This window comes from Actinia tenebrosa, unplaced genomic scaffold (genome assembly GCF_029948245.1).
Source record: "Actinia tenebrosa isolate PJP-AT-01 unplaced genomic scaffold, QUT_ActTen_1.0 PGA_scaffold7__59_contigs__length_16204524, whole genome shotgun sequence".
Classification (NCBI taxonomy): domain Eukaryota; kingdom Metazoa; phylum Cnidaria; class Anthozoa; order Actiniaria; family Actiniidae; genus Actinia; species Actinia tenebrosa.
The window spans coordinates 15,672,719-15,690,939 of record NW_028292584.1 but is presented as its reverse complement, the minus strand read 5'-3'; the positions used below and the strand labels follow the sequence as shown (position 1 = coordinate 15,690,939).

Sequence of the window (18,221 nt, the reverse complement as noted above, 5' to 3'; positions counted from 1 at the left end):
CTTAAAAGAAAATTTATAACCAACTCTGGTAGGACAAATATCATGAGGTAAAGAACGTATATATTCGTTCCATGAAGAGGGTTATATATGTCATGGCAAATGCGCCACTTCAAGCAAAGCAATCTTTGGGGTACTTGATTTATAAACTGACTTTCGCCTGAGGCGAGTAACATTCATTATCATTTAGACAATGGATTAGCATCTGCACGTCATTGTGTGACTTTTTTTATTGTTAATACAATATAGAGTGACTAGGCGAAGAAAGAGGTTAAAGTTAAAGGAATTTTTTTTAAATATGTACACGAAATGAAATCTATATTACGTAATCCGCTATTGAGTCCCCCCATCCCCCATCCCCCATCCAACCTCTTTTAAGCCCCCTTCCCATGCTCTTAACAAAAGAGCTATATAAAACTACATGTGCACTGATTCATTCGCGTCTTGGAAGCCACCGAAATTCAGCCATCTATCACATAGCAAACCAATGGGGAAACATGCATGTAACTGTATCACAATTATCATGTTAAGCCATTAGTCCATCTGTATGGAAACGTACTGCTGTCATTAAAGCAATGATCAATGTTTAGCTGTGAGTACGAGTATACCGGCAGTACGTTCTGCACACATGCCGGTAGCCCTTCACGCGCATCCAGAGTGCAAACGCTATTTAAACTTTACTTTAAAAAGTATTGACCATTCCTAAACAGCCCGTGAGGCTTTAAAAAAGGATATACGGCCATTTTGAATCTTCTTCATTATCATCATCAGTATGACCTGATTAACATCATCATCATCAACATTACCATCATAAACAACATCCCTTGTGCATTAACATCAGCCTAATTATTATCATCATCATCACCTGTGCATCAACATCACAATTCTCAACATCATCGTCATCAACGTCACCTGTGCACCAACATCACCATCATCAACATCACCTGTGCATCAACATCACCATAATCATCATCATCAACGACAACATCACCTGTGCATCAACATCACCACCATCATCATCACATCGCGTGTGCATCAACATCGCCATCATCATCATCATCAACATCACCTGTGCATCAACATCACCATCACCACCTTCATCATTATCATCACCATCACCTGTGCATCAACATCACCATCATCATCATCATCAACATCACCTGTGCATCAACATCACCATCACCACCTTCATCATTATCATCACCATCACTTGTGCATCAACATCACCATCATCATCATCATCAACATCACCTGTGCATCAACATCACCATCACCATTATCATCATCAACATCACCTAAGCATCAACATCACCATTATCATCATCATCATCACCTGTGCATCAACATCACCATTATCATCATCATTAACATCACCTGTGCATCAACATCACCATTATCATCATCATCAACATCACCTGTGCATCAACATCTCCATTGCATCAAAAATAAAAATCAACGAAAAAAGGAGCAAAAGCGTGAGTAGGCATAATGTTTAGGGTTAATCTTTTGCTAGTTTTCAATTTTAAGGATTTAGGTAGACAGGAATAGGTTACTTAAAAACAACATCACCTGTGCATCAAAAATAAAACGAAAAAAGGAGCAAAAGCGTAAGTGGGTATAAGGTTTAGGTCACCCATCCAAGTGCTAACCCTCCTCGACTTTGACTCGACATCTTGGAAGCCCAAATTTTCTTCCACTGGACCACGGTCCCAGGTGAATCAGCATAACAATAGCCGTGAAAACAACGCACCGAATAGACTAGACTTTTTAACATCATTTTTTCAACCGATTCCGTGCGTGGCAGAGATGCAAGGGATTAGCCGATATGGTCTGGGGGCCGGCTGGTCTCTCCCCTGATGCTTCGGCTAGAACATTTTCTTGCGTAATTCGTACACCCAAGGGCAGAAGGATTTAATCGTCGTCCGTCAGGTCCGAAGTCCATACGCCGCCTCAGCTCTGCGGATGTCTCGGGGGTATGGCAAAGTGGAGTCGTATTTTTTGAATTTCTTTTGGTGGGTTTGAATCCCATCTTATCCACATAAGATTTTTCTTTTCTTTTCTTTTCTTTTTTAATCGATCCATTTTTTTATTATATTTAAATCTTCAACAATAAGGCGATCTTTTTAGTGAAAAAAGATTTATTTCTAGTGGGTTGCTTAAAAGCTTGTATAAGTTCGATCAGACGTTATCAGTCACATAAGCAGTCGATCCGCGAAAAGTAGTAGAGCTATGCTTTCCTATCTTTCCTGGCATATTTTGCTGACAAGAACATTTGCTGCAATTAGATGTAATATTTCAAAGCCGAAAAATTAATTCAGTCCTAATTATTCGACTTGGAGTAACTGGAACAAAATTAATTCAGTCCTAGGACTGAATTAATTTTGTTCTCAGTCCTAGGACTGAATTAATTTTGTTCCAGTTACTCCAGACTGAATGCATTCCTTTCACAGCACTTTACCAGGTTTCAAGTAACATCATGTGACCCAAAAATAGCGCATTGATTGGCTGGTTTTCTCATGAATTATTAATGAGTATTAGATTAATGATTATTTATAAAATAATTGGGATAATACGCGTGCTACGATTGGTCGAAAACCATGTTTGATGAGGGTATCAAAACACGCTCGCGTCATGCCACTACAAATACATCAGATTAATACGATATATATTTTTTTCCTTTTTTTGGCGTGTTTGTTATTTTATAAAACAGATCAAAAACAGTTTTCCGTGTTTGATACTCTGATCAAAACACGCGGAATGTTGAGAGAACACTCGAGAAGCTGGAAACCACTCCGCTTCGCGTCGTGGTTTCCTACGCTCCTCTCGTGTTCTCTCAACATCCCGCGTGTTTAAACACGGAAAACTGTTTTTGATCTGTTAAATCATATGCCCGCAAAGGACTAGTAGGTGATGCCGTGAAGACTTCTGGGTACTATTGCGCAATTTCTGCGTTTTCTGACAAGGAGAAAGTAAATAATATACTAATAACAAAGGATGGTAAAAGGAGAAGAAAATTGGTGATTCTAACAAAGAACGTTGGAATATTTGGTCTTGTTGCGTCATGGTGCAAGATCACATTCACAAGTAGTGTGACATGCAAAACGCAAAACTGTTTATTTTATTGCCCAAAAAAGGGCAGAACCTGCATTTATTTTAATATTATGTAGAGAACAACTTAAGGGAAAAGATCGACTTAGAAGAGTTAAACGAAATTATTTTATTCTGTGAAAAATACCATTATCTTTTGGCTAACATGTCAAACTTCTTCAGCTGTAATAATTACTGATCTTATCAAAATCCATTGTTTTCAGTCTGCATTATCCCAACGAATGCATAGAGGAAAATCAGACATTCATTATTGGCTTTGTTTCTATGATAAACAAGCTAGAAAGAAAACAATTGGATTTTGATAAGAACAATAATTAATAGATAATTACTGAGGCACGCAGCATTCGTAGGTATAATGCAGGCAGCTTCGGGCTATGCCCTCAGCTGCCTGCATTATACCTACGAATGCTGCGTGCCTCAGTAATTATCTATTAACTAGTCCTTTGTGCATGATACAGGCAACCCAGTGAACACCTATAGGGCGTCTTTTTTTAATCACACATTATTACATAAAAGTCAATTAAGTGTTAACACATTTAATACGATTCATTGGAACTTTAGCTTATTTGCAATGGAGATAAACCTCTCTGTGGAAAAAATTCTTTCTACATGATTTATATAAAATATCTTCGGCAATCGTATTCTAGAAAATTATTCTTATACCTAACCAGACAATAGAATTTTCCATAGTTAAGGAGGTTCAATGGGGTTTTCTTGGCGCGCCACCTTTCGACTTCAAATCGCAATTAAGCGGGCGTAAACTATAGATTGTGTGCAACCATGTGACTCAAAAGCCTTTGAGATATGAATAACAATGGGACAGCCGCCATGTTGGTTGATCTAACAAGAGAAGATAGTGAGGAATGCTTTGTTATCGTCAACCAACATGGCGGCTGTGACGTAACATGCACCCCAAGAATAGGAGGATACCAATCAAACACCCGCCATGTTGGTTGATCTAACAAGAGAAGCTAATGAGGAATGCTTCGTTATACTTCCAACATGGGATCCCCAATATGTTAATGACTGTGACGTCAGGTAAGGTATTTGAGTGTTATAACTAGCTATACTAAACACTGGCCATTATGAGAAAACAAATTAAACGAATAACGTCCTTTATGTAAACCATGAGTAAAATAATAATGCTTCTTAAGCATGAACCAGTTCAATTTGTATATTTAATGGAGCCTTAATAGAAGTCACAGTCATTGCATTCAAAACGGCTCAAGTTTACCCCTCCTCATATTCACTTTAAAAAATGGGCCAATTTGACTGGGCGCGAGATTTTCAATAATCACCTGTGTATTTATACCAAGAGAATATGAACTAAGAGAAGGAATCCTACCCATATAGCCTTGTAACCATCATGTGCACAGCTTGATGCTATTTTTAGCTTGGAGATATTTTGAGCGAAGAACCTGATTGTTTGATTTCTTGAGGGTAGGCGGCTTCCAGTCTTGCAGTAAAAAAAAGCCTGTGTTTTTGTCGTGGACGTAGCGAAATATGGCGCTTTTCGTGTCCTAAAACGAGGCATTAAAGTGAAGCATGATTATCGCGCGAGCATGTTAACGGGTTAAAAATAGTTCGGATTCTAAGAATAGCATCTAAGTGTGCACATGATGGGACACGGGGATTCCTTCTCTTAGTTCATATTCTCTTGTTTATACTATATACAGTTATACTCTACTTTACAGTATTATGGGCATTCAAGAACTGCTGGAGTACGTAAAATATATAGACAAAGTATCACGATCAGGATGTGTATTTATCTCCGGATAGAAAGTATTCAATAACTTATTTCCCAGACAAGATTAGAATTTCTCAAACTCATTAATAATTCATGACTTTTAAGAAATCCTAATCTTATCCGGGACCATTAAAATGGTCCAATGCTATGCTTCTTATAGGGTCACATGCATACGCTTAGATACCTTGGTCCAACACTGGATGTCGGCTAATTATGTTCACTGATGTAGAATTGTCTGAATACCTCGAAACTCTCGTCTGAAACCTGAATCTTTTTTCTTCGTTAACAAGGCTCATATTCGACGCATTTTTTTGCTCCTTGTGCTGGTAAGTTCACTTTTTCTTTTTCTACGAACTTCCTCTTCTTTCTGTTTTAGTGTTTGAAGGAGTTTGCGTGTCTGAGCCAACTTTGGATGTCCTTTATCGAACGTCTGTACTCGAATAGACCGGCTTCTCTCTAAATGCGTTCTGGCTTCATTGTACTCTCCCATGTTCATGAGAATATTTCCTAGAGTACATAGCGATTCAGCTAACAATGAGTGCGTCGGTCCTAGTGTTTTTTCTGTTATCGCTCCAGCCCTTTCTGCGTACGGTTTCGCTTCTTTATATTTTTCTAATTTCAGGAAAAATTGCACCAGGTTATTAAGTATGGATGATTATCACCATCAGCATTCTCTGCTATGGACAGAGCTCTCTCTAAATAAGGTATGGCTTCATTGTACTGTCCCATACAAATGAGGATATATCCTAGGATACCTAGCGAATTAGCTGACGATGAGTGCGTGGGTCCTAGTGTTTTTTCCGTCATCGCTACAGCCCTTTCTGTGTATTGTTTAGCCTCTTCGTGTTTTCGTAAACACAGGAAACACAGCCCCAGAATACTCAGTTTGGTTGCTACAACGGGATGATTATCACCATGAACATTCTCTGCTATCGACAGAGCTCTCTCTAAATAAGTTCTGGCTTCATTGTACTGTCCCATGAGCATGAGGATACCTCCTAGAGTACATAGGGAATCAGCTAACAATGGGTGCGTTGGTCCTTGTGTCTTTTCTCTTATCGCTACAGCCCTTTCTGCGTAATGTTTTGCCTCTTCGTATTTTGGTAAATTCTTGAAACATATCCCCAGGTTATTCAGTATGGTTGCTACCGTGGGATGATTATCACTATGAACATTCTCTGCTATGGACAGAGCTCTCTCTAAATAAGTTCTGGCTTCACTGTATTGTCCCATGCGGTTGAGTATACACCCTAGATTACATAGCGAATCAGCTAACGATGAGTGCGTGGGTCCTAGTGTTTTTTCTCTTATCGCTACAGCCCTTTCTGTGTAATGTTTTGCCTCTTCGTGTTTTCGTAAACACAGGAAACACAGCCCCAGAATACTCAGTTTGGTTGCTACAACGGGATGATTATCACCATGAACATTCTCTGCTATCGACAGAGCTCTCTCTAAATAAGTTCTGGCTTCATTGTACTGTCCCATGAGCATGAGGATTTCTCCTAGAGTACATAGGGAATCAGCTAACAATGGGTGCGTTGGTCCTTGTGTCTTTTCTCTTATCGCTACAGCCCTTTCTGCGTAATGTTTTGCCTCTTCGTATTTTGGTAAATTCTTGAAACATATCCCCAGGTTATTCAGTATGGCTGCTACCGTGGGATGATTATCACTATGAACATTCTCTGCTATGGACAGAGCTCTCTCTAAATAAGTTCTGGCTTCACTGTATTGTCCCATGCGGTTGAGTATACACCCTAGATTACATAGCGAATCAGCTAACGATGAGTGCGTGGGTCCTAGTGTTTTTTCTCTTATCGCTACAGCCCTTTCTGTGTAATGTTTTGCCTCTTCGTATTTTGGTAAATTCAGGAAACATTGTCCCAGTTTATGCAGTGTGCATGCTACCGTGGGATGATTATCACCATGAACATTCTCTGCTATGGACAGAGCTCTCTCTAAATAAGTTCTGGCTTCATTGTACTGTCCCATACAGATGAGGATATGTCCTAGATTACGTAGCGAATCAGCTGACGATGAGTGCGTCGGTCCTAGAGTTTTTTCTCTTATCGCTACAACCCTTTCTGTGTAATGTTTTGCCTCTTCGTATTTTCGTAAATTCAGGAAACATATCACCAGCTTATTCAGTATGGCTGCTACGCAGGGATGATTATCACCATGAACATTCTCTGCTATGGACAGAGCTCTCTCTAAATAAGGTACGGCTTCATTGTACTGTCCCATGTCCATGAGGATACCTCCTAGATTACGTAGCGAATCAGCTAACGATGGGTGCGTCGGTCCAAGTGTTTTTTCTCTTATCGCTACAGTCCTTTCTGTGTAATGTTTTGCCTCTTCGTATTTTCGTAAATTCAGGAAACATATCACCAGCTTATTCAGTATGGCTGCTACGCAGGGATGATTATCACCATGAACATTCTCTGCTATGGACAGAGCTCTCTCTAAATAAGGTATGGCTTCATTATACTGTCCCATAGGCATGAGGATACATCCTAGATTACGTAGCGAATCAGCTAACGATGGGTGCGTTGGTTCTAGTGTTTTTTCTCTTATCGCTACAGCCCTTTCTGCGCAATGTTTTGCTTCTTCGTATTTTTGTAAATTCAGGAGACATTGTCCCAGTTTATGCAGTGTGCATGCTACCGTGGGATGATTGTCACCATGAACATTCTCTGCTATGGACAGAGCTCTCTCTAAATAAGGTATGGCTTCATTATACTGTCCCATAGGCATGAGGATACATCCTAGATTACGTAGCGAATCAGCTAACGATGGGTGCGTTGGTTCTAGTGTTTTTTCTCTTATCGCTACAGCCCTTTCTGCGCAATGCTTTGCTTCTTCGTATTTTTGTAAATTCAGGAGACATTGTCCCAGTTTATGCAGTGTGCATGCTACCGTGGGATGATTATCACCATGAACATTCTCTGCTAAGGACAGAGCTCTCTCTAAATAAGTTCTGGCTTCATTGTACTGTCCCATACAGATGAGGATATGTCCTAGATTACGTAGCGAATCAGCTGACGATGAGTGCGTCGGTCCTAGAGTTTTTTCTCTTATCGCTACAACCCTTTCTGTGTAATGTTTTGCCTCTTCGTATTTTCGTAAATTCAGGAAACAATGTCCCAGCTTATTCAGTATGGCTGCTACATTGAGATGATTATCACCATGAACATTCTCTGCTATGGACAGAGCTCTCTCTAAATAAGTTCTCGCTTCATTGTACTGTCCCACGTCCATGAGGATAAGTCCTAGATTACGTAGCGAATCAGCTAACGATGAATCCGTCGGTCCTAGTGTTTTTTCTATTATCGCTACAGCCCTTTCCGTGTAATGTTTCGCCTCTTCGTATTTTCGTAAATTCTTGAAACATATCACCAGCTTATTCAGTATGGCTGCTACATTAGGATGATTATCACCATCGACATTCTCTGCTATGGACAGAGCTCTCTCTAAATAAGTTATGGCTTCATTGTACTTTCCCATGTCCATGAGGATAAACCCTATAATATATAGGAAATCAGCTAACGATGGGTGCGTTGGTCCTAGTGTTTTTTCTCTTATCGCTACAGTCCTTTCAGTGTAATGTTTTGCTTCTTCGTATTTTCGTAAATTCATGAAACACAGCACCAGCTTTTTCAGTATGGCTGCTACCGTGGGATGATTATCACCATGAACATTCTCTGCTATGGACAGAGCTCTCTCTAAATAAGGTATGGCTTCATCGTACTGTCCCATGTGCATGAAAATATCTCCTAGACTACATAGCAAATCAGCTAACGATGGGTGCGTTGGTCCTAGTGTTTTTTCTCTTATCGCTACAGTCCTTTCACCGTAATGTTTTACTTCTTCGTATTTTCGTAATTTCGTGAAACGTATCACCAGCTTTTTCAGTATGGCTGCTACCGTGGGATGATGATCACCATGAACATTCTCTGCTATGGACAGAGCTCTCTCTAAATAAGTTATGGCTTCATTGTACTTTCCCATGTCCATGAGGATAAACCCTAGATTACATAGCAAATCAGCTAACGATGGGTGCGTCGGTCCTAGTGTTTTTTCTCTTATCGCTACAACCCTTTCAGTGTAATGTTTTGCTTCTTCGTATTTTCGTAATGTCGTGAAACATTGTCCCAGTTTATGCAGTGTGCATGCTACCGTGGGATGATTATCACCATGAACATTCTCTGCTATGGACAGAAGTCTCTCTAAATAAGGTATGACTTCATTGTACTGTCCCATACAGATGAGGATATGTCCTAGACGACATAGCAAATCAGCTAACAATGGGTGCGTTGGTCCTAGTGTTTTTTCTCTTATCGCTACAGCCCTTTCAGCGTAATCTTTTGCTTCTTCGTATTTTCGTAAATTCAGGAAACATTGTCCCAGCTTATTCAGTATGGCTGCTACATTAGGATGATTATCACCATGAACATTCTCTGCTATCGACAGAGCTCTCTCTAAATAAGTTTTCGCTTCAGTGTTCTGTCCCATGTGCATGAGGATACCTCCTAGATTACATAGCAAATCAGCTAACGATGGATGCGTTGGTCCTAGTGTTTTTTCTTCTATCGCTACAGCCCTTTCTGTGTAATGTTTTGCCTTTTCGTATTTTGGTAAATTCAGGAAACATTGCCCCAGGTTATTCAGTATGCTTGCTACCCAGGGATGATTATCACCAAACACATTTTCACTTATAGACAGGGCTCTCTCGAAATATTCCTTAGTTTTTTCATGTTGCCCAAGACGTTTTAAAGTTGAAGCAAGGTTATTAAAAGTAGAAGCCAAATTTGGATGATCCTCTCCAAAAGCTCTCTCTTGGATGGCCAAAGATCTTTCCAAATATGACTTTGATTTTTCATATTGGGTCAACTGGCGAAAAATATTCCCAAGGTTATTAAGAGTGCCACTCAAAACCTGATGATTTGAGCCATAAATACTCTCCTTGATAGCCAAAGCTTTTTCTGAATAGCTCTTAGCTTGTTCATGCAGGCCCAAATGAAGCATGGTACGAGAGAGAATATCGAGGGTTCTAGCTACTGAAGGATGATTTTCATCGGGATAAACATTGCTATGAATGCTTAATGCTCTCTCCAAACATATCCTCGCATCCTTATACTGGCCAAGATGAAAATAGCTGTTGCCCATATCTGTTTGTGTAATTGCAAAACATGGATCATTCTTATTATTCACTCTCTCTTGTTGAATCATAAAGATTATCTTATGACATGTATGGGAAGCTCCAAAGCAACCATGCAATGAGCAGATATGGCCAATTTTTGACAAGCCCTTTTCAACAAGAGCAAACCTCGAGCAAAGTCCAGAATCCCTTACAAAAGAAGGTCCACCTTCTTGTTCAATGAAAGGCTGTAACTTTGCTGCGATGGACTCAAAATGGGGAACACGCTTTCGTGTTTCAGCGAAGTCGGATATTTTGTCCATATCAAAAGAATGAATATCTGAAAAGGCCAAAACCACTTCAAACACAATACATTTGCTTGTATTTCTTTGACTCAGAACCTTTTTCATGCAGTCATACACAACTTGATGCAAGCGAACCTCTTTGGACTCACCATCGGAAGAAATGACAAGCGATGAAGAAGCTATCTTTGCAGCCAGAAGCTCATCGTCCTGCTTTGGCATGCACTTCTTAACATATTCAACGACATATTTCAGTGATATCGGGTCAGGAGCTACGTAAGACAAAAACTGAAACGCATGCATCATTACCTCGTTCTTGTCAACTTCTCTTTCCAAGGCCAACTTCACAGCAGTAGTCATTGTCGATCGGTAAGCTAAACTTGTTACCTCATAAGCTGCTTCTGTTGCCTCAAGTTGGTCGTTTTGCAGCTTTTCAAGATATTTTCCCCAGGTAATATCTTTTCCTACACTGCATATTTGTTTCATGTAAACTGCAGCACATGCTAATGCAAGGGGCTGGAAATCGAGAGCCCTGACTACTTCCGACGTGTTGTCATCGCTTTCTAAACCAGATACTTGGCAAAGTAAAGCAATCGATTCTTCTTGTTTCATTCCTTGGCTTAGAGACGTATGGTACGTATAGGAATCACTTTTTTGAATGGATTGACTGTCCTGAGTTGTGACTAAGATCTGACCTTTTCCAACTGTCCTTTCTCCAGCTTGAGGCAAGTATTGAAAAACCGACTTAAGATCTACGACGTTGTCAACAATGATGAGCCAGGAAGAATATGTCTGAATTCTGGAGACGACTAAACCTCTTATTTGTTTGACTTTTTCCTCTTTACTGAAATCCTGTGCTGTACTAATGGTTGTTATGCTTTCTTGGTCGCAATTGAGTTGACCACCGAACTCTATGTATGACTGAAGCAGCGTATCCAAGCTGAATCCATTGAGAGTGAATACGAACCTTAGATCTGCTCCTTCATCGCCCTCTTTCTTGAAATGTTTCTGCCCGATTTGCCTTGCCATCTCAGTTTTTCCACAGCCTGGATTCCCAGACAGATACGTCACAGTTGTCTCATTGTTCTTGGCGTTTCTTAACTTGGTCATCTCTTCGTATATACTGGATACTTCTTCTGGACGTTCAGTGGTATCATGGGAAGGTTTGGGGGGCAACACACAAAACGAAAACAATTCAGCGATACGTTTCTTTTCTGTTTCAAGTTGATGCTGAAGACTGAGCACCTCGTCTGTTAAGAACACTTTTTGGTTTTTCATGTGTTCTATTGCTGAAGCATCCAGCTTCAAGGTTGAAAACGCCGTTAAAACTTTTTGAACAGAAGCTTGAAAATCCACGTCTTCGAGGCTTCCATCGATGGTATGGGCAAAAACTTTATTACGAATTTTTCGTAACGCGTCGATGCTTTTCCATGCAGGACTATGTTTGAGAGATTTTCCAAGAGAATCTGAGTATAGAATAGCATAAAAGAGGCAAGTACAGTCCCATTCACTGGTGTTACCATTCACTATTACAGACAGAAGCCTTGCATTCCGACTCTTATTTCTCGGCGACTCCATGTTATCGAAATCGTTTCCATTCTTGGCTGTGTCACGCCACTCTCCATGCGTAGCCTTGAAAAACTTGTCCCATTCTTGTTTAAAGAATTTTCTCAGCTCTTCAGGTACAGCACGCGTGACAATGTAACAAATACGAAAGTAGTTCAGCTCCCTGTCTGTGAACGTCTTGGACGCCATGGATCTGTTAAACTACAGGCAGCCCAAGCAATATATATTTGTGGTGTGTACGAATTGACTTACAGTAAATGTATGGGACTAGAAGCAAAAAAATATCTAAAAAAAATAGTTTGAACATGCCTTGCTCCTCTGTCGTTATTAATAATATTTAACGTCATTCTGTGTAGGTTTTAGTCGTTTTATATTAGTTTTTGAAAACTTAAAGTGCTACTACGACGAAAATCGCTCAAACTTGGATTCAGCTGAAACTTCCTAAGAATAATCTTTAAAGGTCCAATAATCACTGTATGAAGTCTTTTCTCGATATTCAGGACGAAAGTATGATATTTTTAAGATTATTTTTTGGATTCTGTGATGTCATACACTCAACATCGAACATCGCTCCATACATTTCTTTGTAGTTTATGATCAAAATATCAGTAGCAAAAGGAGAAAGAAATACCCAAACACCCCAAAATATAAATCATAGTCACAAGTAATGTGAAATAAGCACATTAGCCACCCTTTGGGCTTCATAGGAATAAAATAAATTAAGGATTTATATACAAAGAAATATATGTAGCAATGTTTGATGTTGAGTGTATGACGTCACAGACTCCAAAAAATTATCGTAAAAATATCATACTTTCGTCCTGAATATCGAGAAAACACTTCATACAGTGATTATTGGACCTTTAAAGATTATTCTTAGGAAGTTTCAGCTGAATCCAAGTTTGAGCAATTTTCGTCGTAGTAGCACTATAATTTTATTCGCTTGTGGCTTAATTTTTGAAAACTCCTCTAAAACGGCTAAAAGACACTCAGAATGACGTTTAAGAATACGATTGATAACGATACAGAAGCAAGGTATCTTCAAATTATAGTTTTTTAAATGACATCTTTTTTCATCCTATACGTACATTTACTGTAAATCCGATCCCTTCGTACACACAATAGATAAATTGCTTGGGCTGCCTGTGGTCAAACGATAAGAAAAGAGGTCACATGTCTTCGATCGATAGTAGATGCGTGACGTCTGTAAAAATAAAAAAAACGACTATCAACATGAATAGTGAATCGAAAGTGAGAGTCTTCTGGTAAAGTTCAATTTCCTTTTTTTTTTCTCTCTCTCGTTAAATTTACTTATTAAGTTGGCTCAGTTGGGTTGTCATCTTGTTCTTTGGGAAGCAGCATGTTCGAGTGGTCATAGCGTCGGTCTCGGTCTCGCAATCCGGTGGCGCCAGGTTCGAGTCCCGCTGTGGCCACTAGCTGAGACTGTATTTGTCCTGGTTTCTGATTAGTTCAGATTCAGTTTCTCGACCATGCTTGTAAATAGCCTACTGGTTTGCCTCCTTGCCAGTTGGGATTCTTAACACGCTTTATGTTTATTTGATCTTTCATTTCAGTTTATTAATCGTAGGAGGGCCATAATGGAAACTACTGGGCTACCAGTAATGTATGTCACCCTCGTTAAATAAAGTCAATTTAATTAATCAATTAATTTATTTTTTAGTTCTGTTGTATTGGTGTTTAGGAGTCTTTGTAGTTGGATAAATATTCCCAAAAGCATGCCTTTCCTCGCTGTAATATATATATTTGTCATCCTTGTTTACGGCAGACGAAGTTTGCAACACTTCCTCTCCTAGCAATAGGGGACGCATTAGGGGACGCAATACAATGCTCAACCCGACCACAACCAATACTAAACTAGTTACTGCCGTTTGCATTGCTACGCGGCCACCCCAGACAAAAATCGCGACGTGCACTTTGCAATAGGCTGCCGTCAATCAAACACGTTGACGTCATTTACACGCGTGTGATTCAAAAGACGCCAAAACTGGTCGATTGTTTACAAGTATTATGAAGCCCGGTTCATAAGTCGAACTTTTCATGAACCGAACCTAACACGTTGAAGATCGACCAAAGATCGTCAAATATCTACTTTTGATTCAGACGTCGTACCAAATTCAGTCGATCCAATTAGATTTTTCCAAGTCAAGCATTTAGGACAGCGGTTAACATACAGTAATATAGGAATCAGACTCTTCCGCAGTGCCGCAGTCCCCCGCTCGGCCATCCTATACTTCTTCCTGCAACTCAACCAGGCTGTTCTTCATCGCTTTCAAAACATGAACACTTATTGCATATTGGCATTTCACAAGAAATACAAACGCATTTTGTGGTTGTAAAACACGAATCACATATCATCGGACGCCATTTTGCTTTCCCGGGATCCGGAACCAGCTGCCGAGCCTCTCATATAACACAGGAAGCCATGTTGATGTTTATGCGCATGCACAGTTCATGATAAATCTGCTTGCACCCCCCCCCCCCCCCCACCTCCCCCCCCCACCTCCCCCCTCTCCCCTTTGCGATTAAATATAATATATGCATTAGGTTCGGTTCATGAAAAGTTCGTCGTTTGAATCAGAGTAGCTCCGAAGTCGTAATTCCCGACCGCTTCAGTCGATCTCAACGATTGGTTCGATCTCAATGTTATGGTCGAACTTAATTGGTTCAGATGTCGTACTTTTCAGGATCTTAATTCTTAGCATTTGGTTCGGCGCATGAAAAGTTCGACGTATGAACCGGGCCTAAGAATCAGTGATAGATTGTGGCAATTCCACTTTCTTGTAAAATCCTGAATTTAGAATCTAAAAATCACAATAAATTCAGCTTTTACAATTTTTTTTCTTTCTTACAACGTCAATAATTCTACCCTTTTCATAGATTTTAAGAATAAATTCAAATGATTAGAAAAGGTACCTTTTTATTCAATAAAATGGTAGGAACTTTAGTGTTTTATCTATTTACTGGATGTGATGAAATTTCCCACCTTTTTTCAAGTTTCACCCTTTAAAGGAAAATCGAAAAGCAGATAAAAAGGTACCTTTTTACGGTTTTGCGAGTTGAAAAACGCAAGTACTAAAAGGTACCTTTTTCTAACGCACCGGTCACTAACTACATAATGATTATTGATTCCGAATAATTGAAAACACAATGCCAAATGACGCTATCACATGTTTATTTCTAACCAATATTACTATTGGCTATGTTTCATGTCAATTCCAAATCATGATTTCCCCCCTGAAAAGTCACGTGACTACTGTAAATTATGTGATAAATTAACTGTATTCAAACTTAATAACACTGTAATAAGGCCGTACGTTTGGTGTTAGACAGGAAACTACGAGTATAAGATGAAATTAAACATGGAGTTTTAGAAGCCAACCTTGAAACAATTAAGATATATCGTATGCAAACTACTCATACCAACGAATAAGCTAATCCTATGAGCAATCCTTTCCAGAGGTCACTAGAGGGTTTTCAGCAAGAAGCATAGGTGTACTTATGAAATCGAAGGGAAAATAAACGTGATGGCGTCATTTGGCATTGCTCTTTCAATTAGAATCAATTAATAATACTGCAGTGACTAGTTTTGATGAAAAAAGGTACCTTTCGGTACTTGCGTTTTTCAGCTCGCAAAACGGCAAAAAAGGTAACTTTTTATCTGCTTTTCGATTTTCCTTTAAAGGGTGAAATTTTAAAAAAGGTGGGAAATTTCATCACATAAGATAAAACACTAAATTTTCTACCGTTTTAACAACTAAAAAGGTACCCTTACTAATCATTTGAATATCATCTTAAAATCTATGAAAAGGGTAGGATTATTAACGTCGTAAGAAAGAAAATAAATTGTAAAAGCTGAATTTATTGTGATTTTTAGATTCTAAATTCAGGATTTAACGAGAAAGTAGAATTGCCACAATCTATCACTGATTCCTAAGTAAGGCCTAGGGCAAATGTCGAACTTTCCATGCACCGAACTCATTAAAAACAATGGATATCATGTGATAATGAGGCGGCATTCTTTGATGTAATTAAGTTCGGTGCATGGAAAGTTCAACGTTCATCGGATTGATTGATTTTCCTTTTATCGAATTACTGAGTACAGACATAGAAAATAACCAATAAAAACAAAACAATATCATCCACATATAGCCAAGCTAATGAGCTGGTATTTGGACAAAATTCTGGACAACAATGTGTTGCAATGAGTTTGTGCTCTTTGATTTTCAATAGCAAACAAGAAAAAAATTTTGCCAATGACGTTATGTTAATTATGGATATTGGAAATCAAAAAACCCCTTCTTCATGCAGTTCATGCATGCAATACAAACACATTACCTACTCTCACTAGTATATGGTAATATATTAGTTCGAATGCTGTCTAATAACACAGAATCCTTCATTACATTCTAGAACACAAAAATAGACACAAGTAGATTTTTTTATAACCGGCAAGACGAAATGCAAGTCCAGCATAAATGTATCAGGCAATGACAGCTTCACAAAGAAAACTGCAGACTTATCACATCGAAAGCCCTCGCCACGCATCGCCATGCGTCAAGTATTTGATGTATTATGTTTGCCTTTGTTTTATGCTTTCGTTTATGAAAATCAAAAAAATCAATTATCCCTAAAACATTACATTTTTAAGGCAAGCAAAAATATTGTTTTCAAAATGTTGGAAATTGTCTATTGTTTAAGGCTGTGGAAAATCTTTTTGATACATGAAGTATTTACTTTGATAATGATAATAATAGTGCATTTATATACCGCATTTCCAAATGAATGCTCTATTCGCTATAACATAGCAATAATAATCACAAAATAACTAAAGATAGCTAAAAATCAAAATAGTTTTTAAACAGATGAGTTTTAAGCTGCGACTTAAATTCAAGGACAGTTTGACAGGATCTTAAAGATAGAGGTAGAGAGTTCCAGAGTTCAGGTGCTGCAAAAGAGAAGGTTTTCAGATTGTAAATTGGTATTTTTAAGAGAAGAGAGTTTGAAGAACGGAGAAGTCTTGAAGGTTTGTAGGAAGTAATCATACTCTTTATTCAGTTTGGAGACTGATTGTGAAGAGCTTTAAAAGTGAGTAATAGGATCTTGTATTATATACGTTCTGTGATACAGGTAGCCAGTGAAGATTTTTCTAAATTGGAGTGATATGGTCGGGTTTTCAGGAGAGAGTTAGCATTTGAGCAGCAGCATTCTAAATAGTTTGGACCTTGTCAATAGAATATTTAGGAAGACCAAACAAAAGAGAGTTACAATTGTCAATTTTCGATGCTACGAAAGCATGAATCAGTTACTCAGTGGTAGTGCAGAGAAAGAAATCTTCGTATATATTCTGCAAATATTCTTGAGAAATATTCTTGGGTAGAAAGCAGACTTTTGATAGTTGTTTAATTTGAGGAGCCATGGAAAGAGTTGCATGCGAGTCAAACATTACAACAATGTTTCTTGTAAGGGGAGACGGAGAGATAACATCAGAACCAAATTGGATTGGAGGAAAAGGTATTTGATTGTTGAATTTCGAAAAGAAACTTCGGAACCAAGGTTTTTTTAAAGTCCTTTTAGACGACTCTGCAGAGAGCCCGAAAACCTAAGTCGTCGCCGTTCGACCTAATTTTGTTTGCACCAAGACAGTTTTTTACGTGAATAACTTGATAAACATTACATTATGACAAAGTTTGAGAAATATCGATTTTTTTCTGTTGCGCACCTATAGGGAATATTTAGAGACGGCTGTTCAGTTGGAGTGTAATTTGTGCAATATTGTAGTAAGACGGAAATATATAGACATTCACTTCTATCATACTTACTTTATCTTCTCTCACTTGAATATAACACACAGCTACAAAAAGCGTTAACACTAAATCGATAATGAAACGATGATGAGAGTTTCCTTCTATCGAGTCCAAGGCTTCAGTCTGCTTTATCAGCGTTTTTTCATATTTCCGGGTATGACTCATCAAGTTAATTTTCTCTTTTCATTGGCCAATTGGATGTCACGTGATAGTCATACATGGGTTGTCTACTGAGGTTTTCACTGTGACGTCATGTAGTAAAATTGGAAAGTTTCGTGAACATTTTCCATAATCCAGAAAATATGTATGAAATTTCGAACCTTACAACTTTTTCGAATAAATGTATGTATGGAAGACAGTTACATCACGGGCCCTGTCGGGCTGCCCCGGGTCCCGTAGGGGGAGGGGGCGTTCTACATCATCCGAGCTCCAGAGCCAAAGGTGGTTATTTTTAGGGGGTTTTATGGGTACTTTTTAGAATCCTGCGGATTTGGCCGGATGACGTCATGATTTATTTTGATCATCGTTCGTCTGTATTTTAT

The 18,221-nt window shown here is 38.8% G+C and overlaps 1 protein-coding gene across 1 annotated transcript; it reads right to left on the bottom strand.

Annotated features, from left to right (window-relative positions):
- Nucleotides 1-3,199: 3,199 nt before the first annotated feature.
- Nucleotides 3,200-12,196, bottom strand: LOC116303932 (uncharacterized). Its single transcript, XM_089040339.1, has one exon. It carries the CDS (start codon nt 12,041-12,043, stop codon nt 5,471-5,473), a length of 6,573 nt encoding a protein of 2,190 aa, XP_088896465.1. The 5' UTR covers nt 12,044-12,196; the 3' UTR covers nt 3,200-5,470.
- Nucleotides 12,197-18,221: the final 6,025 nt, after the last annotated feature.